The 25706-nt window shown below is 54.1% G+C and overlaps 1 protein-coding gene across 6 annotated transcripts in view; it reads left to right on the top strand.

Moving 5' to 3' along the window:
- MSI2 (musashi RNA binding protein 2) overlaps nucleotides 1-25706 on the top strand; it is a 391573-nt gene that overhangs the window by 350930 nt on the left and 14937 nt on the right. For 3 of the 6 annotated variants that reach the window (XM_027624505.2, XM_027624504.2, XM_027624507.2), the window contains exons 11-12: nucleotides 8005-8028; nucleotides 9359-9421. In XM_027624505.2, the coding sequence (XP_027480306.1) occupies nucleotides 8005-8028; nucleotides 9359-9421 (87 nt within the window). Of the gene's footprint in view, nucleotides 1-8004; nucleotides 8029-9358; nucleotides 9422-12978; nucleotides 13535-25706 lie in introns of those variants that run through there. The other 3 variants (XM_027624506.2, XM_027624508.2, XM_027624510.2) reach the window with 2 other exon arrangements.

The following is a 25706-nucleotide window of genomic DNA, read 5'->3' as shown; positions in this document are numbered from 1 at the left end:
CACCTTCTCCCCCACCCACTTGCACCCACCCCCCCACCCTCCTCCATCTCTCCATCCCTTACGCATCCAGCACCTGCCATGTCACAGGCCCTGCCCTCGGTCTGGGGACATGGTGCTGAACTAGAGGGACGTGCTGTTGCCTTTATAGGGTATTTGTTGGAGGCAGAGAGAAGAGAGCACACTCCACTGCGATGGAAGGACCCAGAGAGGCTCGTCTAGCCAGGGCCTTCCTAGAGGAGCTGTGAGGACCAAGAGGGCAGCCAATCCAGCTGCCAACATGAGCACCAGAGCTCCAGGAGCCACGTCCACACCTGTGGGCAGGACATCACGGGGCCATGTCCCTCCCTGAGCCCCTGTGAGCCCCCTGCCTCCCGCCCTCACGTTACCCCACCAAAGTTAGCGCTTGCACTTCAGATAAAACCTACCCTTATCACTCACAAGCAAATTATAAATGTTATCTAGGAAAGCCCTTTGGATGTGGAATGTCATGTAAATTAATAGGATTTTAGAATAGGAAGCCTCCAAAGGGAGTTCTCAGCTCCACTACTGTTATTACCTTGGGCAATAATAATAAAAATAGAAATAAAAGTTATTATCCCGCTTACCGACGGCTTGCCGCGTGCCAGATAACTGCGCTGAGCACCCAGTGCCTTCTCGCTGAATGTCAGGGCGGCCCTCCCGGGCAGCGCCGTCACCCATATTTTCAAAGGAGCAGAAGGAGCTGGGGACAGAAGTTTCGTCACTTGTCCTGGGTCACAAGTGTAGGAGATGGCATCTTACCCCCTTGCTGTAATCACTCTCCGTACGGTTCCCTGGACCCGCTCTGGCCCTGGAGTCCGTCTGTTAAATGGGCCTAGCGGGGTCTTCCTTGCAGAGCTGTGGGGCAGCTCACGGAGGGGACCCGGGCCTCTCTAGGAAGGGCCCGGCTGGAGGGGACTTTCTGGGTCCTTGGCCGTGGAAAGCACCACCGTGGCAGCTGTGTTATTCTCTGGGGTGTGAGGACTGTTTTCTTAGTGTCTAGGCCATGTTCTTTTACTGTACAGGTGAGGAAACAGGCGCAGAGAAGTTTCTGCCATTTGCCCTCGGGCTGGCATGCAGGTGGTATGCCGTGCTGTTAAAAATGTCAAATATGTCTGGCACAGATAACAGCTGCCCTGTGCCCCCCAGGGCGTCTCCCTCGCCACCCCAGGCTCCCCACCAAGACTCCCTGACCATCCCATGGTCCACCAACCCCAGTGATGCCCAGTACAGCAGTGGTCTGCCATTCAACGCCAGAAACGGCCTATCTCGGGACACAGAAAGGGGGGGGGTCTACATTTTACGTCGGAGGCGGGGCAGAGGGAGTTGAGATCACAGATGTCAGTTTACTCACGGAGCTGGTGATAGGGCCAGGATGGGCACCTGGAGTCTTTTAGCAAGAAGTCTCGGGGCGCTCAAGGTTTGAGTGTTTCCTGTCCGGGTCCATAGAGGTGGGTGCCGCAGGGGTGCTGTTTGGAACTATGCTGGGGCAGAGCCACTGCAAAGGCCCATATAGAATGAAGCTGGGGGGCAAGGTAGGCGTGGTGAAGAGGCCCAAAGAGACTTGAGCCCATTTAGATTTAAATGGATCAGCATGAGACCCTGTGGGGAGGAAGCAGAATTTTGACTCAGCATCTGAAATTTTGGAAACCCAGAGAAGTGTGAAAAGCCATGTGAACAGCAAGCTCTAGAAGGACCAATAGTCAGACCACGTTTGTCAGGACACCCATTAGTGGTAGGTGCAGAGATTGCAGTGTTTGGGGGCGGGGAGGGACTCTCTCTCATGCAAGGAGAAACTCTCAGAATAGTTGCTGATGTGTCCCTCGAAACAACAGTCTGGAATGCCTTCACTTGAAGGTCTTGGTCTTTGGTCTCAGAGACGGGCGGGTGTTCTTTCTGTGGGCAAGCGGGTAACCCTGGGTTATCCAGGGCCACAGACTGCTGGCCCGGAGCAGCGGGGGCTGGTTCGGGAATGAACTCCCTGCGGCCGTCCTCATTCTTGAGGTCTTGCTGGAGAGAGAGTGTGATGGGGAACAGAGCGTCCTTGTAGGGCCAGCAGGGGAGCCGAAGCACGTGTCCTGTGTCAGCCACTCGTGGTGCTGGCCCCCTCTTGGAGCAGAATTTGGGGTAGCCACACCCAGGGCTGGAGCTCGGCTGTGAGAAGACCCTAAAGCAGACGCGGGCCTGATTACAAACTAGATGGGTCTGTGGTAGAGCCCTCCCTTCTCCCTGGCAGAGTGAGCTGTAGCTCCTTTTGATCCAAGGCCCTGCTTCTTTTGGCCAGTTTCCTCTCCTGACCACCGTGCTTAAAACAGTGCCTGGCATTTAGTAGGTGCTCAGTAAATATTTATGGAAAGGGTAAGGGTCTGGAGATGGGGAAGGTTCAAACATAGCTTCCCTGCAGAAGTTCTGGGTCAGAGAGATGCTGTGGCCCCGGCTCTCTACCTGTGGGGGGATGGGAAGGCCCAGGGAGGAGGAGGCTGGCCAGAGCCCCCAGGTGGAGCTCTCAGCTCCCTTTCTCCCAGAAGAGCCCCAGCACCCAAGCAAGCAGTGCCCAAAGTGTGTTCTCAGTTCTCCTCCTGCACCCCTCGACCCCACGCTCTGAGCTGGGAGCCAGGCCTGGGTTGAGACCAAGGCTCCTTCCTGAGTTTCATTATCCGGCACCAGGAAGATGGGAAGCCACAAAGCTTCACGGGGGGGGGGGGGAGGGGGGGGGGAGTCGCCCCCCTGCTGGTGCTCAGGGGCATGGTGATGGCAGGCACTCTGTTGTGCTCCCTGAGCCCCTCTGATTTGGAAGGAATCTGCAGGCAGACAGACAGCTTTCACTGCTGGCCGGGCACCCTGAGTCTGTGCTTGCCTCTCCTGGGAATTTTCTTGTCGTTTCCAAAGGATGCTCCCTGACTTGGGTTTTCATGCTTCCACAAACCCTTTCATCCAAAAAGAAGCTCTGTGACAACCAGACTGTAAAACCTCTCAAAGGTTTGATGTGCAGTGTACCTTCCCTTTATCCCCATTGCAACATCTGCAGAGAAAATTAAGCTAAACAGCAATTGCATTGAGTTATTTGGGACGAGTTTTGTGCCATCCCTCTGTTCTAGGTGCCAACACCCTTAGGGCTCTTGACCCGGGAGCCTCTCACTTCCGTTAGGCAACTGGGAGGACCCAGGACCAGGCATGAGCTGCACACCCTTCCCCTGCCTGTGCCCAGACAGGCAGGCCTGGCCTGTTCTCATTGGCCCCTCTGCCTTCCACACCACACTGTCTCCAGCACCTCTGCCCCAGTAGGGGCCCCAGCCCTCTCCTGGGGGTGGGGGAGAGGGTGTCCATGAGAATGGCACTATTGGTATCCTTAAGGAATGTCAGGCTTGCTCCTAAAAAGGTGTGTGGAAAGCAGATTCCTAGTTTGAATGGCAGGAACTCGGGTTTTGTTTTTTTCTTTTTTTCAATGGACACGTATCAGCTTTCTTCAGAACAGAATTTTACAGTTGGATCATGAACATGTGCCCCTTTGGTTATCCATTGTCCCACCTCTTCAGGCCCTCTCTTCTGATCTGGATCCCTAGGTCCTCCTGCAAAAATGCACCATCCACCCTCCCCCCACCCCGCCCTGCACCCCCGGGCATCCGCCACTCTGTCTCTCTGCACAAAGCTACACCAGGCAGGCCTGCCCAGGAGGTGGGCAGGGCCCTGGGCCAGTCAGATGACAGATGGGAGCATTTTCTAAACTCTTTCAGGGTGTATTTCCTACATTCTGGGGGACCATTTCTTCTTTGGATTGCTTCTTTTTGAGTGTTTGGATTCAGTGAAGCAACGTTGGGTTTAGCCAAGAATGTTGGAACCATCGAAAGAAAATGCTGGTGGGGGAGATGCAGGACGTGTTGGGGAAGGGGGTGGAGAGTGCTTTGAGCAGACACAACAGAGGAGAAATTGCTTTCATAATGGACCCTTCGGGATGGGAACGCACATTACAAGAGAGTGTTTTATAAAGGTTCCCCTCAAAGTCGCAGCCTGTTGGAGCCATCAGGAAGCTCCGAATTGTCTCATCTCCTCTTCCTGTGAGAGGCACAGAAGCCCACGGATTTCTCCAAGGTCACAGAAATAAGCAGTGACTGCCAGGACTGTGTCCCTGCAGCCCATTCCCAGGCTAGCCTCTTTTCAAGCCCGACAGGGAAGAGGATGCAGAGAAAGAGGTACCTAACCCGACACCCCACAGCTGATAGGACGGAGGAACCATTCAGTGTTGACTACAAGCTAAGGCTTCCTCTAAGTCAGAGATTCTCTGCCTCCACGGTGCATCAGAAGCATCTGGAAGGCCTTTAAAAGCTAGAGATGCGGGCCTCCCCGATTCTTAGTGTGTTGTGAAAGTCGTCGTCTCCCCCCCCCCCCCCCCCCCCCCCCCCCCCGGCCAGGCTAGAGACCCGCTACTCTGAATGGAGGCCCTGCTGTGGGTCTCCGTGAGACATGGTCCCAAGAAGGAGAGTCACTGCCGGATCGTCGGCAGGGCCTTCCTTCCCACAAGGAAGCAGAGTGATGGACTTGTGCAGATGTGCAGCGCCTTTGAACTTTTTAAAATTTTTGAGAGCCTTTCAACCAAAGGTTCTTGCCCTTGGCTGTATATTGGGATCCCCCAGGAAGCAGTTAAAAGTCCCACTGCCCAGGCTGCAGCCCAAACCAGCTAAATCAGATTCTCTGCAGGGTGGGACCCAGGCCTCAGGCTTTACCAAGCTTCCCCGGGTGGTCCAGGGAGCGACGGGGGTGGGGACCAGCACGGGAGACAGAGCAGGGTGCTCTTAGGGGCTATCACCCGGCCCCCTCCGCTGATTCATTACACTTCTGTAGGCATTTGAGTTTGTGTACCTCCCCCTCCCTCCCCCTCCCCCCCCCCCCCCAGGTTGGAGGGTCGCCTGAGGAGAGGCAGCTACGTGTGCAGGTGACTCCCAGCTCTGGCTCTCAGGAACCACCTCAGGACATCCTGACCAGCAGCAGCTGATGCTCCATCTTCTTTGGGGCAGACTCTGCACTAGCCCTTAAGTGGGACATGGGGCTCAGTCCCTGCCCAGAAGAATTTGTCACCCAGCAAGAGAAGTAAGATGTGCATATCAAAATAACTGCTCCGTGGAGGCAGAAACCCGTGCGTGCCACGGAAGCAGTCAGAAGGAGGTCCTAGGAACCTTAGTGTCCTAGGATTCTCAAAAAAATCTAAAGTGCCATTGACTTCTAATTTGCCATCAAGTTTCTTACAGCTTGGAGAAGTCCAGAAAAGCATCTCATTCACGGTCAGTGGGATGGTGACAGCTTTTACTTAGATGAGTTACGAACCCCAGAGGTGTGGTCGTGCCAACCCCAGAGACACCGCTTTCCAGGGACGGAGACTTGGGTTTGTCATCCTTTTACATCAGGAAGACCAGTTCATACAGGGTCAGAGGTGAGGGGACCATAGAGGTCCTCTGGCCTCACATCCCTACAGCAGACAACGAGCTTGTTACTCAGGGTCCAGAGAAGGGAAGCATCATGCCCAAGTTACACAGCAAAGCCTGGGCAACGGGATAGAGGCTGGCCTTTGAGCACGGTGATCCTTCTGTTCTCCCATCTGAGGGCCAGAGGGGCTGCAGACTAGCGAGACTGGGTCTTTGGGTTTGACTGCCATTAAATAAGGCATGGCACCTGCTCGTGCCTGGAGTTCTAGCATCAGCATTATTCTCTTGTTCTCAGGCACCCTCTTTCTGCAGGCAGCATTCTCGAACAGGAGGAGCAGACCTCATTCCTAACACCCAAGTTCCCAGGTGGGCAACCTGAGTCCCCAGGCCCTGAGATTTTATCAGCAAAACATTTTTCTCTTTGCTGCCTCAGTTACTACTAAGAAACAGGGAGTATTAGACAGGAGGGTCATGCCAGCTGGCTTGGCCCAGTCGTTGTTAGAGCTGAACAGAATACATGCTCAGATCTTGAGCTAGGGAACTTTAGCTCCACTAAAATGACATTAGGAGGCTGAGACAGTATGAAGGATTACAGGCCACTGTTATGGGTAAAAAATTCCAGCCTCCTGTGTGCTTATGATTATCTGACCTTGTGACCCCTCCTCATGGGGAAAGCGGGAGAGTCCTGTCTTAAAGGCAGAGTTGATGACTGGACAGGCCTCATCAAAATGACACCTAACGTTCATTTATGCTTACTCCCTGGCAGGAATTCATCTGAGCATTTTGTGTGTATTAATCCTGCACTAATACCATCGCCTCCTTTACAGATGGGGACATCAAGGCACAGAAAGGTTAAGCAACTTGCCCAAAGTCACACAGCTAGTAAATGGCTGAGCCAGGATTTGAACCCAAGATTTGTGCTCACCTGTCTCATAAGAGCCTCTGCCCACATTCCCAGCAGCAGAGAGGAAACGGTCATCTATTCTGGGCAGTGAGTGGGGTGCTAGGACAGCCATGGGCACTCAGGGGCCAGGGGCTCTGCCATGTATCTCTGCTTGGGCCTCAGCCCCAGCAAGAAGCCTGAGCCCTGTCAGACCTTCTGCCTAATCCCTCCAAGGTCTTGTCCTGAGTACCCCCAACCGGGGCAGTTCTCTCCTCGGCAGCCCGGACCCCCTCTCCCTTCGAAAATAAAATGAGAGGTTTCCCGGACAGTGAGACCGCCATAGATGACCCCTGGCTCCTCGGAGCCTGGGGAGAAATGCTGAAAACAGGACCACTAGGCAAGTCTGGAAGGCTTCTTCTCCCTGCACCCCCAGCTCTTCCAGGTCCAGGTCCAGGTCCAGCCCAGGAGGGCTCATCTCCACCACGGTCCCTGGGGTGGGGTCTCCTGCTGTCCTAGAGACAGGCTGTTCTCCGTCAGGACTCCATCCTAGCTTTAGGCCAGGGTCACTGTGCTTCTTTGGCCTCTGACAGCCCCTGGCTGGGCAACCTCACCTCACCACACACACACATGCATGCACACACCCCCCTTTCTTGGATCTGTGTTAGCCCCTGGGGGTCCCCTGGTAATAGTGTCGGGCTTATCCGCCAGGTCATCTGAAGAATATATGTGGGGTGACCAGTGCAGCTGAACGGCCTAAGAGGACAGGAGGGGGATGGCAGGGAGCTGGGGAAGCGGTCCGGGACAGATTCCCACCGAGGCTGGGCTGGGCCATGGGGCTGTGGTCCTGGTGTTTCAGATGCAGTCACTGCCAGGGCTGTAGGCTCCCTGCTCTGGGGCGGGGGACAGACTGAGCTCTTCTCCCCCGGCCTCTTCTCAGACCTGTCAGTCTGCTCAACCCTGCTTGATGGTTGAGACGAAATTCCAGCCCTTAGCGGTGTCTGATGCTCAGTCTCCAGCAGAAACCTTTATCTGAGATTAAGGATAATGGATTTCGTTTCTTGGATAAGTTTTTTTTTTTTCTTCCTCTTTCTCTAGGACTTTTTTTTTTTTTTTTTTGGCCAAAAATGAGCTTGACTCCAGAAAATAGACCTTCTGTTAAATGTCTTTTTATTGACTAAACGCGCCTCTCCCTGGTTCTACCCCCCTTCCTCCCCCCACCCCCCCCACCCCCCCGCCACACCTTTTCATGCTTCCAAGGAAACCTTCCGTTTCAAGTACCGGTGAGGAGTGCAAAAGAATAACTTGACCTTCCTTCTCTCCCCATCTGCTTCTCCTTCAGGGTCTCCTGAGCTCTGCTGCTTGTGCCTGCAGAGGGGGGCCTGGTGTGCGGAGGTTGGGACAGGGAGAAATAACTTGACTTCTTCCTTATTTTCCTTCAGCACTTTCTGCCACCACCCAAATTTCCAGAAACCTAGATCTTGCTTGGAAGAAAGGGGGAGGGGACTTGGTGGGGGAGTGCCTTCATGGGTCTCAGGCGGCACGGGTCCCTGGCAGCCTCTGCGGGGGAGGGAGCGGTCTCCTGGCACATGGGGGGGTCTTCATGGGAGCTCGGAGACCCATTCCAGCAGCCAGGGATGACCTTGTACCCTTATTTCACCTGGATCTTTCTTTTTCCCCCTTCAACAGCCCTATTACCATATTTAAATGCAAGTATGTCTTTTTTCATTGACATTTTAAGTAGCTTAGCCTGACCTTTTTAGAGTAGCTTGTTCCTTTTTTGAACTTCTTTTCCTCCCCAGTAGTTCCGTGTAGCTAGGACAATAGTCTTAGAGTTTAGTGGGCTTCTAGTTCGCTGTGTTTGGGGGATGGCTCTCTTTCCTTTCTTCCCTCCCCCTGCTCCCTGCCCCCACGCCGCGGTGCATGTGTCCCCCACTCGGTCCTCTAGCAGGTCCCTAGTTGGAAGGCCCAGTGGCTACAGCTGAGCAGCTGCCCGTTGTTTGCTGCTGGCTTCTGGCGCATCGTTTAAAACCAGAGCCTTTGGAAATGGGTCTTGAAATCAGGCCTCGAGAATTCTGCCTGGATGGCAGACGGTGATTGTTCCACGTGTGTGTGAGTGTGTCTGTGTGTGTCCCCGTGCGTGACTGTGTGTGCATTATACTAGTGGCCAAGAGAAGCCCAGGGGAGGGGACTCGCCCACCTCCTTCCCCTGGACATTCTGCAGCCACACTGGGTCACTTTGTCCCTTCTGACCTTCAGTCCCATTTCTGGGACAGCCTTGCTGCCCGGGGTGTTATTAGATGGACAAACACTTGATGGAGATCCCTAGGAGACCCTTCACTGCCGACTTGATCAGCATGTGGAGCTCAGAAGAGCCAGATCAAAATCCCCATAATGTGCCTCAGGAGGTTGAAACAGACAAAGCCACGGGACTCACCCCACATTGGTCCCTACGGCTGCCCGCTCCTTCCCCTAGCTGCCTTCATGCGTACGCAGGCGGTCAGCCGGGCCTCCCAGCACACCTCATCCTCCGGCCTGGGGCTGGGGTGCTGTTAGCGCTAGGCTTTCCAGAGTCCGGACCAGCAGAGCCTTAGGAGAGCAGCTGGAGTTCAGCCAACTCCTGGCCCAGGTGCCTGTGCCACGCAGAGGCTTGGGGCCACCTGCTCCGGGGGTTGCTGGGCCATGCTTGGCGCTGCCCTGGACACACCCTGGGGGACCCCCTTGGTCATGGCAAGGACAGCAGGGACCCCGCCCTGCTCCTAAGAGAAGATCCTCCTCATCCTCTGAGGTTATTTCGGTGTGCCTTCTAGGACTAGTTTCTGGGGTGACACATGTGGAGGAATCAAACACACCTAAAGGTGCTATGCCTTCCAGAAGCCTGAGAGCCACTGACCTGAGTCCCTCCTAAAGGCCGCCCCGCGGAGATCCCTTCTCGCTCCCATCCTCTGGAGGCGGGGTGGAGCGCGGCCTGTGAGCCCCGGGCTGTGCTGGGGGGCCCCCTGCCAGGGTCCGACCCTCACTCCAACTCCTCTCTCCCCGCCAGGCTTCCCGGCAGCAGCTTACGGACCAGTGGCGGCGGCAGCGGTGGCGGCGGCAAGAGGCTCAGGTAGGGAGGTGTGCGGGACAGGCGCTCCCAGGCATGCCCCAGTGTGCGGGGGAAGGTAAAGGCCCTGTTGGATCTGTGTGGCTGCGTCTGTCCCCTATTGTCACCACAGCCCAGAGGGTGGGGACGGGGGGGGGGGGGGGTGGCGCGGGTGAGGCCCTGCCCCCCGGGGCAGCTCCCAGTGGGGGTCAGTCGCGGGACTGCAGACCAAAGGTAGACTCTTACTCTCTCCTTGGAAAAAGAGCAGTGACCTTCTTTTTGACTTTGGACAGCCCCCTCACCTGACAGCTGGCCTCAGGGCACCTGCCGCATTTCCCTCCTCGGCTTTCACTGCTTCACGAGGCTCCCTTCCTTGGGCCTCTGACCTAGCCAGAGAAGTTCCAGGTAGTGAGAGGGAAGCTCCTGGCCTCCAGGCCCCTGTTGCACCTGCCAGGTGGCCTTGCTGATTCAGCTCAAACCCCGGTCCCCGGAGGCCGGAAGTGGGGCCAGTCCCGACCTCCATGAAATGGAGTGATTTCTTGAAGCCCCTATTGCATCCCAGACTCTCCTCAGAGCAGAGACCAAAGAGCTCCTGGACTCCACCTGCCGAGGGAACTGGGGTTTTTCTCTCCCACAAAACTGCCCTGGTCCTTTGGTCTCCAAACCCAGCCTCTTAGGAGGTCTAGAGCCCCTCAGCTGAGGTGGGAACATTTTCCCAGCAGCTCTGTGGGGTCAGGCTAGAGCTGGGTAGGTCCAGGATGCAGGCCCCAGAGCGGCCCTCTGTCCCTCTCCCCCAGATGCTCCCCGCCTTCCTAAGCAAGTGGGGCTTCTGCCGCGTGCTGGGCTCCCAGGGAGGCCTCCTGGCCTCCACGCCCCAGCTGCTGAGGGGCCCTTGTTCCTCCTAGACTCCGTAGCCACGGTTTGCAGCTCTCTCCCCTACACCCCGTGGACAGGGCACAGGAGCACCCGGGAAGCAGTTAGTTTGACAGGGCTCTGAGGAGGGCAGGGGGAGGGAGGTGCTGGTGGGATACCAGAAAATGGGGCATTAAAAGCCCAGAGGTCAAATGCCAAAAACCCAGACCCTCAGTGATAAGAGACTGGCACAGTGAGGCCCTTTAGAAACATCAGTAAAAATCCGTTCCATGCAAACTGGCACTGCCTCGAGCTACAAAGGATCCACTCCCCAGAATCACCCACTGGGGATTTGTTTGGAGGGGCCGGGAATTCTCTGGGGGCTGCTGAGGGCCAGTCAGCCAGAGAGCTGGGCGCCCGTGCTCAGCCTCCACCGGCCCCGGCGGGCCTCCAGCAGCCCCCACCTGCCCTCCGGCTGGTGTCCCTTGGTGCCCCTGCCCTGGGGGCGGGCGCGCCTGCCTGGTGTCTCCCTGTTCTGTTTGGTTTTTTAACTTGAGTGCTTTTTGGTATCGTTACAAACGAGCCTCTGTCCTACTTGTGCCTGGTGGGGGGGAACGACAGAAAGAAAACTCGAGATTTTTGAGTGTTGTTGGTTGTTTTCTCCGTTCAGTTTCTTTCTTATTATAACTTGGATTATGAAACTAAACTTTAACCCGAAATTAACCCTGCCTCTCTCCCCACCCCCATTCTCCTTGACTTCATGGCAAGTTTAAAGGGCAGCATGGGGTTCTTTGCGAGTCTGAGAGTGGTCTCCCCATGGCCTGTGCCCCCCCCACGGACCCCCAGAGCCAGGCGGGAGTCCCACCCACCCACCCCCAACTCCTAACCCCAAACTCCAGAGCCATCTCCAACCACACTTTTTTTTCCAGGATCAGTGATGTTTTATTTGTAGCCATTTCCATCGGGAGCTAAGTCTCCCAGGGGCCATTCGAGGTCAGCCATGCTCATTGCTGCACTGTTAGTGAATTCTATTCAGGAGCGTGCTCCCAGACCACCTGCCCCACACCAGCCTAGGTTAGTGCAAGGAGTAAATCCTCAACTCCGAGGTGCCTGGCCCCAAGGGTGCAGGCTCGGCCCGGAAGCTACAGGGCACCCCACAGTGCTGCCTGGGGGTCAGGGGCTTGCGGTGAGCCCCAGGGCGACGACTAGACTGTGCCTGCCAAAGTCAGAACACCGCCTGGGCTGGAAGACACCTGCCTCTCTGTAGACAGGGTAGCGCAGCCCCTCACCCCCAACCCCCCACTTTGGACCTGGAGCAGGGTTACAAGGTTGGGGAAGGAAGATCTCTGCCTGTCTTTCTTTTAGTGCATTTTGGCCTGTAAGGACTGTCCCCTCCCTCCCTGTAGAAAATAATCTAGACTCCGAGCCTGGTGAGATGGCCAATTATTTACCTGATGGCCAATTATTTACCTGTTGTAGTGGCCCCTTGGTGGCATTTTGGCGAGTATGTGAGAGGGACGGCACACGCTTGTTTGCATTTATGCATCAGCCTAGGCCAGCGGGTGATCACTGAAGGCTGACTGCCCGGTTCTCCCTTCCCCTGCTCCTGCAACCCTTCCCCGCCCCAGTGTCAACTCCTTGCCAGGGGGTGGGGTGCTCCTTCTGCCCCCCCCAAGCAAGCAGCCTCAGCTCTTGGAGGGCGTCACAAGTTCAGACGCATCGTCTTCTAGGAAGAAGCTGGTACAGGGAGCCTGTGGTGGAGTACTGACCTTGAGCTTGGTACTCTGCCGACCCTGGCAGGGGACTCCAAATAGTAGGGAACGTGGCCTCCACTCCCCAGGGCCTGGCTGTCAGGCTCGGTCTAGGGATCAGGCGTCCTATGGAGGGCCCTATTTTGCCTTTCATTTTTGTCTAGCTTCACCGCTTTGGTTTTTCTTCCTTCCATATTATGATGTACTAGGGGAGCTTCCTGAGGTAGAAGCACCTGCTGAGGGCTGTGGGGTGGGCAGGGTGGGGGGTTGGGGAAGCAGCTTGGATTTTGCTCAGGTTGGCAACTTGTATCTGTCAGGGCTATGGTGTCAGGGTAGGAGGTCCAGGGGGGCCTTGAGCTCTGCACCCACCTCAGCCAACTCCTCGGGGCCAGCCTGCCCGCCTTTTCCTAATTCACACAGGACCTGAGGTGAGCAGGGCTCAGGTGACCCCCCCGCCAGGGGAGGTCCCTGCGACTCCTAGATAACTTCACTATCAGTGGTCACTTTTCTTTTACCTTCACCCGGTAGTCTGAAATGTCATCTTTTCTTGTGCTCAGTCGAGAGTTTGTTTGTTTATTTTGATCGTATTCATTCAGTTCTGATGGCCTCATCATGTCCCACCCAAACCTAAATCCAGTTTGGTCAACAAACACCCCCCAAAACACACACACAGGGGAGGGAAGTGGTTCGGATTTTCAGGCTCTTTTATTTCTGGGGGACATTACGGGGTGGGTCTGTGTATCAGTCGAAGAGCTTCTGAGCCCCCTGCCCGCCCACCCCCCCCAGCCCATCTCCGGCCCCAGCCAGGACCCCTTACTGAACTTTATACTTGCCAGCTTTATTCCAGTCTAGTAACATGAGCTCCTGACGGTGGTGGTGAGTGCGAGAGTCATGTTTCTGTTGTCTTTTCTCTTGCTTGGTTGGGGCTGCGGTGAGAGCGTGTCTCTGAGGCATACTTTCCCGCCTCTCTTACACTAGGATCTGCACACCTCCTCTCAAACACTCTTCTGAGCACGCTCAGCGGGAAGGTTTGTCCGCACCTATTAATCCTCTCTCAGTGTCCAGCTTCCTGTTAGTACCAGCTGGTTTGCATGTTTTTGCTTGTTCAGATGAAACAGTTCAAGAAACAAACTCATATCCAACTCTCGAGAAATGTCTTTTTTTGTACACTTTCGTTTTCGATTTTTTTTTTTTATTAGTTACAACTCCAAAACACCTGTTGTCCAGTAAAACATTTCACACCCCCCCTGCCTGTTCTTGGAGTGTGTGTCTCTGTGGGACTGAACTAAATGCATGCACTGTAGTGGACGTCCTGGTAGCTGTAGCCCCGGAACATGCATTGTTGACTTGATATTACAGGGTCTCCGACAGCCCGGCACAGCACGGCTGTCTGAGGATAGCGTGGGGGACCAGGAAGAGAGGGGGCTCCATATTTTCAATGTTGCCAAGGGGCTTGGATCCATGTTCTCGCCATCAGCCACCACCACCTCCCCTCACACTCCCTGCTCCCCCAGTCCAGCACTGGGTCACCACCCTCAGCTCTAGCCTGCCTCAGTGAGGTCTCTGTTGCTAGCGTGTCCGGCTCTAGTAAATGAGAACAGAACCAGGTTCGGAAGGAGTCTGACAGGTTCTTCCTTGTTCTTGTCCTCCTCATATGGTTCTTGAACAGAGCAGGTCTTTTCTTCTTTCTTAAGGCCCACCGGCAAGGCCTGGTCCAGGCCCTCAACGCCTTGGGTCCTTTGCCAGCTCACATCCAGCCTGTCAAGGGAACAGGTCCGCATGGCAGTCCTGTCTACACACTCTAGTCCCCGGGGAGAAGGGCAAATGAGACATGGTGGGGAAAGGGATTCAGCTCTTGAGGTCCTCAGTCTGCAGACGAGGAATGCATTGGGTCCTAGTGAAGGTTAGCATCTGTTCTTAAGGTTGGTGAAGATAAAGGAGAAGCCTTTACTTGTGCTCTCCAAGGAACGGGGCGGGGGGGGGGGGGGCGGAGGTGGCATCAGAGTGGTGACCTTCCTGGTGCAGAGATTATTGGCACAGCTCCGTGGGGCAGGGACAAGGGAGAAGGGGAACCCCTGACATTCAGAGAGGAGGCCACAGTTTCCCTCCACCTCGCCAGGAAGATTTCCCAGTCCTGCAGCCTCTGCCCTCAGCTCAGGGGCATGGGCAGTCCGTGTCTCTGGACATGCTGTCTCCCCTACATTTGTGGGGACAAACCATAACGGAGTGCTTTTGGAGATGGCCCGAATCTTTACAAGTTGATGGGATGTGAAGTAGTAGTTGCCACTGGGGGACGTGCTCTTTAGACCGGCTGCTTGGTGACTCTGACCTAACGCTTGCAGGAGGACCCGGTGGGACCTGAGTCTTCAGGGGATAGGTTGTCTCTTGTGGGAGACTGAAGCCCAGGACGTCACAGCGTCCATGGTGTTCCCAGAGGAGTGTGAGGTGACAGAGCGGAATGGTGGAGAGTGGTCCGGGGCACCGTCAGCATGAACAAGGATTGCAAGTGAGCGGGCCACTCGGCCACCAAACAGAAGGAGGGCCCCGAGGCCCAGGAAGGGAGATTCAGGAAGAGCCGTCCTGCGGGGGGCGGGCCAGGGGACATGGCTGGAAGCGGCAGGCTTCTGGGGCTGCTAAAGCTGCCGATGCACAAAGGCTGCCAAGCAGGAAGGAGGGTGAGAAGGCAGAGCCCGCGAAAATTCCCCCTTAGTGGCCTAAATCCAGGGTCTGGCTCTGCTAGGGAAATGGCTTTGCCACCCTGTGACTGGACATCCTAACCGTTTCAGTTCCAGTAGGTACAATGAACAAAAGTAAAATTCAACTCAGGAGGGAGAGGAAATAGTTGAACCATAAAGGAGAGTAGATGCTGGTGCGCACAAAGCAGGCCTGCCCGTCCCCCCCTCCCACCCAGGGTATTTTCCATGTGCCCATGACCCCCTTCACCTTACATGTGCTAGGCCTAAGGGGCGTGAACAACAGCGTCCCACACATGCTCCTCCAGCTGCCGGAGGGATCCGGAATTACTTGCATCCTTTGTGGCATACGTTTTAGGGTTCCCAGGTGTTGCTTTCAACCAAGCAGCCATTGAAGATTTGCTCTGGGCCAGGCCCCAAGGAATATAAAGGCAGACAACATGTCTTGCCTTTAGTGGTCTGAGGATCCAGATCCCTCTTGCTGAGAGTCCTTATTTCCCAAGATGCATTGTTTCTCACGCTGTCAACTTCGTGTCAAAAGGAAAATGGATCCACGTGCTGCCTTCATTTCTGAGGGTGGCTTTTCTGCACCTCCATCAGCAGGATCTGATGTCCAGGAAGGGGGGGCTTCAGGGCAATCGTCTCTTCTTTCCCAGCCAGACTCCCTTGTGCTAGCAGCAAGCATCCTCGGGGGATGATGGCCCCAAGACAGCCCATCTGGGGGGTAGGGTCCTGGGAATGCCCTCTCGCTGGGAAAGAGCCCCATCTGTGGCCATGGCGTAGAGCCAGCATGGCAGCCCAGAGGGAGAGCAGATCCCTGACCCATTATGAGCAGCTGCTACAACCAGCCAGACTTACCTCTCAGTCCGCTGCCTCGTGTCCTGGGGATGGGCAGCTCGTTTCTCAGTTTGTCATTAAAATCCTCGCTTCTGGGAGGGCCGGGTCTTTCACCATCAAGAGGCCTGTGTTGGATTTCAGTAACCGCAGTGAATTTATAATAATGTGTGGAGCCGCCCACTGCTGACCTCGGCTTCATTCATTTTCCAAGGGCTTTTGGACCAACCCTGTTGAGAATAAAATACATCAGCTGTGATCAATAATTTTGTAATAGAAACACCGTGCACTTGATAAATCAACTCTAGTGCAATTAGTGACTAGCCTTGCAGCCCAGACCTCCATAGAAGTTAATCCTAAAGTGAACAGAGTAGGGGGATGTTAAGGGTCTTTTAAATCAGTGGAATTTTTTTCAGAGGGTGACACATCCGTGCCTGCCCCCTGAGCTCGTTGGCCCTCTCTCTCATGCTGGCTTAGGGGCCCAGGCCCTGCCATCTGGAGGAGGGTAGAAAGTGTGGTGGTGCCCTTGGAAGCTCCAAAAGAGCACAGAGAACACAAGAGAGATGGGCAGGGGCACCCCCTCCTTGCAACCCAAACGCTGGTGAACTCACATGTTGGTGAGAGTCATCAAAGGAGCACAGACCTGGGTGCATCATGGCTCCTTACGTTTCGGCAGAGGTTAGATTGCCATGCCTATGACCACAGCTAGCCCAAGAGACAGGCAGGAAGGCAGAGGTTTTTGGCCTGGTTTTGCATGTTTGGTTTTAAGAGAAAGCAGATCTGCAGAATGGTTGCGTGACTTACCCAAAGTCACCCAGCTGCTTACCTGGGGAGCAAAGCTTTGGTCAAGGGTGAAGAACCCTGACCTAGAACCCAGGTCTCTGGCCTCCTTTAATAGCCCTGTAGAGAAACCATGTTTGTTCACGAAGAACTCACCTGCCGCCCAGATGCCCCCCACGTGCAGGGTGCTGGGAGAACCCAGTAGCCTTGGGGCCAGTGCTGTAGCGGCGGAGGACTCAGGCCCCTAGACCTCACCGGCCCATCTCTCAGATGTAGATTTCAGAACTGGGCCCAGGGTGCACCTGCCATGGAATTTAGTTCAGCAGATATTTATTAAGTGGATAACAACAGTAGTTATTATTACATGTGGCAGGCACTGTGCCAGGCCTTGAGTCAGGGTGCTTTGGGCTCTCTCAGAAAACCCAACTCGGCATGGTAAAATATGATAGGGGACTTACTGGCCAACATCGTGGAAGCTCCGTGGAAGAGTGGGCTTCATGTGTAGACTGCTGGGGCTCTTTTCCTGCAGCTCCCTTGGCTTTGTCCTCCTTTTTGCTTCAGTATTGTCTTGATGTTGGCTTTCCTACGGTGCCAAAATGGTCACAGCAGTTTCCTGCTTCACGCCAACCTGTCTAGAAGAAGAGGGGGTCAGATGGTTCTGAATTCTAGCAGAAGTCCAGAGCTTTGTGCTGCTTGGCTAAGGCCTGGTTTGTGAGAACCAGTCACTGAGGGTGAGATCCAGCCCCCTCTGAACTGAATAGCAGGAGAAGAATGGATTTCCAAAGGACAGTCTGGGTGCAGATGAAGGAGGGGAAGGGAGAGTGCTGCTGGGTGGACAAGCGTGAAGCCCGCCACAGCCCTAGAATCTCCTAGATGAATCCAGAGCACAATCCCTGCCCTCAAGCGTCTCCCCACCTAGCCTGGAGGCTAACAGGTACTTACGGTATGATGCATCCGTCCAGTCACAGAAAGGGCACGGAGGAGGAAGTGATTGGCTTTATTTGGGAAGTTAAGGAAGGTTTCACAGGGGAGTGACTCTTTCCACTTTTAAAGGACAAATAGGAGTTCCCCAAGAACCAGGGGGAACAGCATGTGCAAAGCCACCAGAGCCTAAAACAGAGGAGTGAATCTGAAGCCCTGCAAATGGTTCCCGGCAGCTGGAGAGTCAAATGCAATGGGGTGGGGATGGGGGCCTGGGGGCGGCCACTGATGAAGCTGGAGGGCTGGCAGGGCCAGAGCCTGGATTCACACAGGCAACCGGGAGCCTCGGAGAGGCCTGAACCCAGGAAGTGACATCAGATTTGTATGTTAGCCAAGCCTTGACAGCAGGGTAGACTAGAGAGATCGGGCTGAAAGCAGGAGGACGGGTGACAGACCATGTAGAGTAAACACTCCATAAATGTTCATCTGTCACTGCCCAGGAAGAGCGGCTTCGGGCCCTCGGCTCTTACCTATTAGCTGATGACCTCTGGGCTCAGTATCACGCTGGGGTCTGGGGTGGGACACAGAATTTCAGGGCATGGTCAGAGGGGGGACAGTGGGAGGCTGTCTGAGGGGCAGTGGGGGTATAGGCTCGATGAGGTCGAGGGCAGGCTAGATTCGGGGAGACCTTGAAAACTGGATTACTACAGTCATATTGGTAGGAGAGAGAGGTTCATATGCTTCACAGCAGTGGAGCGTGGTAAGGACGGAACCAGCTAAAGGAGATCAGCCTGGCAGCACCCCCACAGAACACAGCTTGACCCCTCCCCAATCCCTAGGGCTGGGGCTGGGTTGGTGACCTGGAACAAGGGAAGGGGGAAACAAGGCTGACACAGGAGGGCACTCCCTCACCATGCCCCACCTTAGTTTTCTGTGACTCTCCTTTGCTTCTGCCAACAAGTTATTCATTCCCTACCTGGGGCTCTTGGTCCCCACTCCTGGTCCCTCGTGGCAGCCACTGCCAATCCACCTCCCTCCGTCCCTGTCTTTGCTCCCTCCGTTAAGATTGGCTCAGACTGCTAGGAAGCCACCCCCGATTAACCCTACCCAGGGTGCCCCTCCTCAACACAACACAGTGTCCTCGGTCTCCTTCCTGCTTGGTGAGGTCTTCTGGATGAAAGGCGGGGTTCTGACTCTATGGAACATGTTTTGCATGTATCTCAGAGTGGTGCCTACCTTCTCCAACAATATAAACCATCAGTACTCCAGGAGGCAAAGTCAGCCTCATTCTTAGTGTAGATGACTAACTATTATGCAACTGGAGAAGGCAGAAAATAAAGGAGCCCTTTGTTCCTGGATGCTTATTAATATTAATAAAAAGGTCTCCCCTTGCCAGCTTGGAATCCTGCAGTACTGGAGGTGGGCAAATAATGCTTTTGAACAGCTGTGATTGGCTGTTGGAAGTAGATCTGTCAGGATGGGGGAGCCACGATGAAATCCACTCTGTGGCATGGATAGGAGGGTTCCAGCCAGCATCTCAACATTCACACCCACCTCCGAGGCCACCTAAGGGAAAGATATCTTGCAAGTGGTTGACAATGCTAGAGACACTTCCCAGCCAATTTTAATACATGATGATAATAGTAATCATAATAGTGTTCATAATAATGATAATAGTGTTCATAATAACTCCCGCATTATGAGTGAGCCAAGGACAGTGCTAAGCCCACCTGCGTTACCCCATCTAATTCTCCTAATCCTATGAAGAGGGCACTATCATTCCCATTCCCATTTTTATTAAAATTTTAAGACTGTGGCTTAGCTAGCTTGTCAGAGGTAGGAGACAAGATCGGAACCTGGGTCTGTCTCATCACATCTGTGCTCTCAACCATGTCAGCGGATGCTCTATCGTACCAGCCCCTCCGATTCGTGAGCAGAGGTCTGCATTCTTAACACATATTCAAGGGCAAACCACCGTTGCCCATCAACTTAATTCTCCCTCTCCTTGGGGGAAGAGAGAACCCAAAACCATTTACAAGAGGCCTCAGGGAGCATTGTATGCACATTTTGCACCTGCTTCTGCTGTTGCAGACTTAAGGTCATGGTTCTGTCTGGCTTTGGCTGACATTTCTGATCTGGCTTCCGGTCCCTGAATCCTTTTCAGACCACAGGCACACAAAGGAGGCCCAGAGGAGGCGTGGTCGGGTAAGAGGGAGACGGCCTGAAGGTAATTATTATTATTTGAAAGGAGCCTTTAGTTAATACGAGACTGAGGGAAGTTAGCCACCGCCCAGAAGAAACTAGGCGATGGAACAAGGGAGGGCTTCTGTGGGCAAGACAGACCTTCTCCCGTTCTCCTTAGGGATGAGTCAACATCCCTTCCTGTGAGCGGTGAGGACTGAGCCTGGAAGGTCGCCAGGAAGCCCAGCCTAGCCCTGGGGCTGGGAGCGGATTGGCCGCCCAGTTGCTGGGGCTTTGCTTCGGACCAATGGCCATGGAGGGGCGGGGCCGGAGGTGGGAGCAGTGGGATCCTCGGCCAATCGTCCTGCAGGGAGGCTGGGCTCCCGGTACTATAGCAACCGCGAGCAGGGGCTCATTTGTTTTGTAGATGAGTAATTACTACGCAATTAGAGAAAGCTAAAAATAAAGGGGCCCTTTGTTCCTGGTTACTTATTAATATTAATAAAACGGCCTGTCCAGGTCTGTGGTAAGCAATCAGTGCAGACCTGTGCGCCTGTGGTAGAGCACTGTGGGAGGCCGACTGCCCAGCCCCGCTTTCTGCTCTCTTTCTGGAAGTTATTTCTGACTGTAACCTGCAGAGGGTTGGCTTTCCGGGCCTTAGGGGAAAGAGAGGCAGAGTCTTACAGACACACGGGACACAGGATACCCCGGAGTCAGGGGTCAGTTAGGCACTGACCCAGGTGGAAGGGTCTGGCAGTGTCAACCCAGCCTCCAGAAAAGACCCGAAGACCCCAAACACAGCAGCCAAACCAGAAAACCTGGACCGATGTTGGAGGATCCAGTTTTGCTGTGTATCTTTGGCCACACTGTTGGATTTTTCTGGGTCTAGATTGTGCCACTCCAGGCACATGAAATAGTCTTTAGTCCTTAAACCTTCCACGGAGGCAGCCTCTGAGATTTCAGTGTCTCCCCGACGACCTGGCGCACAGAAAAACAAGTCAGGCCTGGATGTGACTTGCTGGAGGGTTACACCGGGTTCAGGGAGGGACTGGCCCCACAGCTGTCAGTGCTCTGGCCTTGGGACAGAAATAGCTCAGAGGCTTCCCTTACTTCCCTTCACCTTCCTAGGGAAAGAGGTTGCCTTGGGGATTAATCAGATAAGGAAGGATGATAAACAGTTAAAAAAAAAAAAAAAAAGGACGAGAGCATGAAAAAGTAGGGAATCGGAAAGACTTGGTGCTGGTCTAGCTCCGCCACCCAACAGGCTAGGTGATTTCAGGGTTTCAGACTAGAGGTGCTTGAGGACCTTTCAACTCTGTAGCTCTAGGTAGCTGCTGTTTCCACAGCTCTCGATCCCCTGTCATGTGGGGGTGGGGGGGAACAATAGTAACAGTGCCTTAGGAGCTAAAAAGAGTAAAGAGAAAGCCAGCGGCTTCCAGGTGATGAGAATGCATTTGAAAACAGTCAATCCTGCATTTTTTTTTCATGCATGGAGGCAGTGAGAGGGACAGAAATATTTCCAGGATCGTGGATATCACTGAAGGAACCTGTAGTCAGATTTCCATCCTTGGGTGTGGTTGATTAAACATTTAGGGTCTGGCTTTCTGGATGGTATTTATTAATAAAGATGGACCTGGTAATAGTTACTGCCGGTGAGCACATCTGAGAGTGGGGCCAACACCGTGGTTCTTGAACTTTGCTGCTTGTTGGAATCACCAGGAGAATTTTTAAAGTTCCTGGTATCCAGGCCACACTGCAGACCCATCAAATCAGAATCTACCAGGGTCAGCCCCAGGCGTCAGTAGTCGTGAAAGCTCCCTGGGTCAAGTCCAGTGTGTAACCACGGACTCAAGTACCACCAGCTTCTTGCCAGATGTAGAGCCTCACACCGTCCCTGTGACTTTGTCACCAGCATCCATACCTCAGCCGTGGATACATAGAGCCAGGCCAGGTAGCTCACCCCCACCTCCTCTAATGACCAGGAGAGCTGGTCTGTGTCCTCAGCCTGCAGCCGGCTGTCCTGACAGCCACGGGTCCTCCCAACAGGGCCAGGAAGTCCGCCCCTGCAGGGCAGGCTGAAGGGGTCTTTGTCCTCACAGAGGGGTTCCAGGACAGGCCTGTCCTGGCTGAGATTAAGAGCAGGTACATATAGAAACCAACGGCCCGAAGCAGCCGTAAACATGGAAGCAGCCGTAAACATGGAAGCAGCCACCCTCCTTGACTGTCTGATGAATGGGGGCCGTTTGGTAAGGTCGGAGTTTGTTTGTTATTAAAGACCTAATTAGAAACATGAGAGGGAGCTGAATGGCTCCGTGCTTGGCTAATTAGTGACATGTATGTGCCCGCTTTGAACTTCAAGGACACAGAGCTATTAGTGCTTACATCAAAAATGGATTAAACTCCTGTGCCTTTATAATCATTAAAGACAGGCTGCTCGAGTGGAAAGCCTTTTGTGCAGGTCCTTGAGGGGCTGCCCCTTGGGCATCCTCCCCACCCTACCCCCTGGTTGTGAGTCCAGGACAGTGAGTTTCCATTCAGTGTGATCGGGCAGTAAATACGGATGGCCCTAGGGCAGTCCAGCTCCCCACGGGACTGCCCTTTTGGGACTGAGACCAGGCCTCTGGTCACACATTCTGGAGGAGTCCCTCTAAGGACGCAGGTATGGGAGGGCTTCCTTTCTGTCTGGCAGCGCCCTCTCCTCCCCACCCTGACCCCAGCCATGCTGCCTGCCTGCTTTGTTCTGCCCAGCCTTGTTCTGGGATGTGGCACAGAGGAGGGTGGTCTAGTCCTTCGGGAGAGACACCATCCCCTATCTCTCGCGGCAGGCGTGGCCCAACCCCGGGGAGCCCCCAGTCTGATGGGGGGGGGGGGGAAGACACCACCACCAGGGAGTTTCCAATGTGGAGAGGGCAGCAGAGCCCACACCCTCAGGAGCTGGCGCTCCAACAAGGGAGGTTTGGTGTCTTGTCCTTGAGACCTGTGTGAGGCAAAGAAAGATCCAAATAAACACGAGATGTCTTGTCAGACGGTGATGCAAGGAGGGACGTCCGAGCGGCAGGATTCGGTTTGGAGAGCAGCTGGGAGTTGGCTTGAGGTCCAAGTGAGAGCTGGGTTCAGTCTGGTCAGAGACACATTCCCTCACTGCTGCAGCCCTCAGTTTCCTCATCTGTAACCCAGGGTAACAGGACCCATCTCACAGGTTGTCAGGAGCGTGAGAAAAGATGGTGTCAAACCCACACGGTCCCTTTCTTAGCCTGGCACCTTTAGAAGCCGCAGCTTCTAGAACTTTGTGCCTCTTGCCTCCGGACGCTTTTGTGCCCACAGTAGTAGGAGGCTTTCCCCCGCTCCACCTTCCCTGACTGGGACAGGGTGTTATCAAATTCTTACAGAGCTTTTCCTCATGACTGCGAATACCACACATATGCAGTTCTGGCCTTGGACTTCATAATGCTTTCTCTTCGTAGTACATAGTGCAGGAAGCATTCGCCGAGCCTGCGTGACTGGGATCACTTACAAGATGCAAGCTAGGACCCGATGCCTCTGGCTGAGGGCAGGCAGGCTGGGAACGAGCGAGCACACACAGCCCAGCAGCGCAGAGGGTGCCTGGGTTCCCGGGTGGCGGGGGCGGGGGGGGAGCCAGACTGGTGTCTCTTTTGACAAGATAGAGCTGGATGGGCCTCAGAGACATAGGCAGTCACCAGATCAAAACAAAGCAAGGGACGTTCTCGGGATTAAACTAGGAGACACTCGGAGCAACCAAAGTGTTATGGAAAGAGAGAGGGAGGGGGGTCATTCTGGCACCACACTCCCCGTCCTTATTTCCTTTCGGGCCTCAGGTCAGGGAGGGCCAGAACTGGAAGCCCAGCGAGTTGGCGGGGGAGGCCTTAGCCTGTTTCCCCAGGGCCGTAAACATCTCTCTCTCGGGTTAACTTCCCCTGTTTTTCCGAGGTGCCTTAGAGGCTTAGGGCTGAGACACCGTTGAATCACCCCATTCACTTCTGAGAGGGATCACAACCACCCTCTTGCATTTGAGACCAGGCCCTGAGCCGGGCAGCCTGCTGAGGTCCCTTCAACTGGTGAAGCCATTGTAGCCCGAAGACAGTTCACTTTGGCTGAGCCAGCGCCAGGCAAGCCCCCGTGACCCACCTCATGGCCTTTCCCATCCTGGGGGCCCCTCTCCCCCTCCTTCCTCAGACACATGCAAATAGGGTCTGTCCCTCAGGACCCTTGGGGTCTGGGAGAAACAGGAACCTAACAGTGGCTCCAGAAAGTTCCTTCTTTGCCCTCATGGCAAAGCCTGGTTTCTTTGGCCACCAGGCCCAGGCCCACTCAAGGCTACTCCATCCCCAGAATTTACACCATAAGCACATGGCAGCTAACCCCTAACCCCTCTCCTCCCCTCACCCACCTTCCCCACCAACCCCAGCCTGGTCCTTTGTGAGGAGGAGACATACCCACAGACCCAAATCAGGGCCGATAATAAAAGAGCATCAAGATAGAAAGAGAACCGAGCTGTTTGTGTTGAGATTGTATCTCAACATGAAGTATACAGTCCTAGCCCAAAGCTCTTCTCAGGTGGGTTCATTCTGGGTGTTTGGGGCTTTCTCCTCACACTGATCTGAGTGGTAGTAATGAATCTCCAGGTTCACCTCTAACACTTGATGTGAGGGCTCTGGAGCCAGCCAGTAGTGAAGTTATCTCTTCAGAGGGGTGTGATTTGACCAGAAGCTTAGACCATCATTCCACATGATAATTAGTCCCAAGTCCTTGGTTCTGTGGTCCATGCGTTCCCTACTTGAGATGCGCCCAGCATGAACCGGAAGACATCAGCACCAGCCACAGCCATCTAAAGCAGCTTAGGTTTTGAGAGAACAAGCAGGAACGGCAATCTTATAAGACCATGGCACCACTGTAAATGACATTTGGAGTATTTGTGACACTGGCTTTCCTGTCAGCCCCGTGCATGAGCAGACACTCTCCGTGTGTCCTGTGCAGTGTTTAAGATGAGCCAGGCATCCCCGGATATGTCCAGACTTGTAGATATCAGGCTGAGTTCGTACTTCTGTAATATATTTGTTTGTGTATGGACACAGGGAAAAGGAAATGTCATCACATTACTCTCTTAATCCTCCCCTAGTTTTAAAGTGTTTCTTCCCTTATCCTTCTGAAATAGCCTGAATTTTAGCAGAGCTTAAGTGCATGTGTGTGTGTGTGTGTGTATATGTATATATACATATATATACATATACACATATATGTGTATATAGTACGTTGTATATTAAATTGATTGTCCCTGCATCTGGGTCCCTGAACTGATTTGATTCTAATTTAGTGTGTCATACAGTTTTTCCAGGTTGGATGTAATTGCTGGTCCTCTCTATCTCTCCCACCTTCAGGCTAAGCTCTAGAAGGAAAGTTAGAGCCAGGATCCCTGGGACCTAGCAGCCGGGCAGACTGCTGGCGCGTAATCCCCCTGTGCTCTGCTGGAAACATGCTGTAATAACTCACAGCTGACTATTTCACCTTCCGTTAGCAGGAACAGGAATATCTTTCCCTGCTGACCTTTCCCATTTGACCATCTGCATTGCTTTATAGTGGACCCTACTTTCAGAGGGCACGGAGAATAAAAGCAGGGTCCTTGACTCTGTTCCCAGGAAGGCCTTGGCTGTCCAGCTGCCATTCTTCAGAGTGCATTAGCAAGGAGTGAGTGGCTGTTAAGAGGGACCCATGAGTCTCCACTGTTGACAGACCCAGCATCACTGAGCAGTGTTGTAGGAGCCTTTTTTGTTGTTTTTGTTGTTGTTTAAGATTTATTTATTTTAGAGTGAGAGCATGCACAAGTCAGGGGAGGGGCAGAGGGAGAGGGAGAGAAGCAGATTCCCCACGGAGCACGGAGCCGGGCACAGGGCTGGATCTCATGACCCTGAGATCGTGACCTGAGCTGAAATCAAGAGTCCGACCCATAACCGACTGAGCCACCACAGCCGCCCCTGCCGTGGAGTTTTTAATGAAGGCAGATAGAAGCATGATAGGGACAAGGTGAAGGTAGAGGGGAGAGTCGGAGGAGCAATAACCTTGAGCTCTTTTTCTCTGACATCAGCCTATCAACATAGTCCCTCTACTCATTCCTTTTTCAGTTTCTTTACATTATTTAAAATAAATAACCCTAAAACCCAGTGTGATGAATGAACACAGCCCTGCCCTCAAAGAATAGGAGAGGGGCTTCTGTTCCCTCCGTTCTGTCGGGAACTGGGGGTTGGGAATGGGAGCCCTGACACCAGTCAGCCCAGACTCCCT

Source organism: Zalophus californianus, chromosome 16 (genome assembly GCF_009762305.2).
Source record: "Zalophus californianus isolate mZalCal1 chromosome 16, mZalCal1.pri.v2, whole genome shotgun sequence".
Taxonomy (NCBI): Eukaryota; Metazoa; Chordata; class Mammalia; order Carnivora; family Otariidae; genus Zalophus; species Zalophus californianus.
The sequence above is the reverse complement of the archived record's forward strand: the minus strand, read 5'-3'. Positions and strand labels throughout refer to the sequence as shown.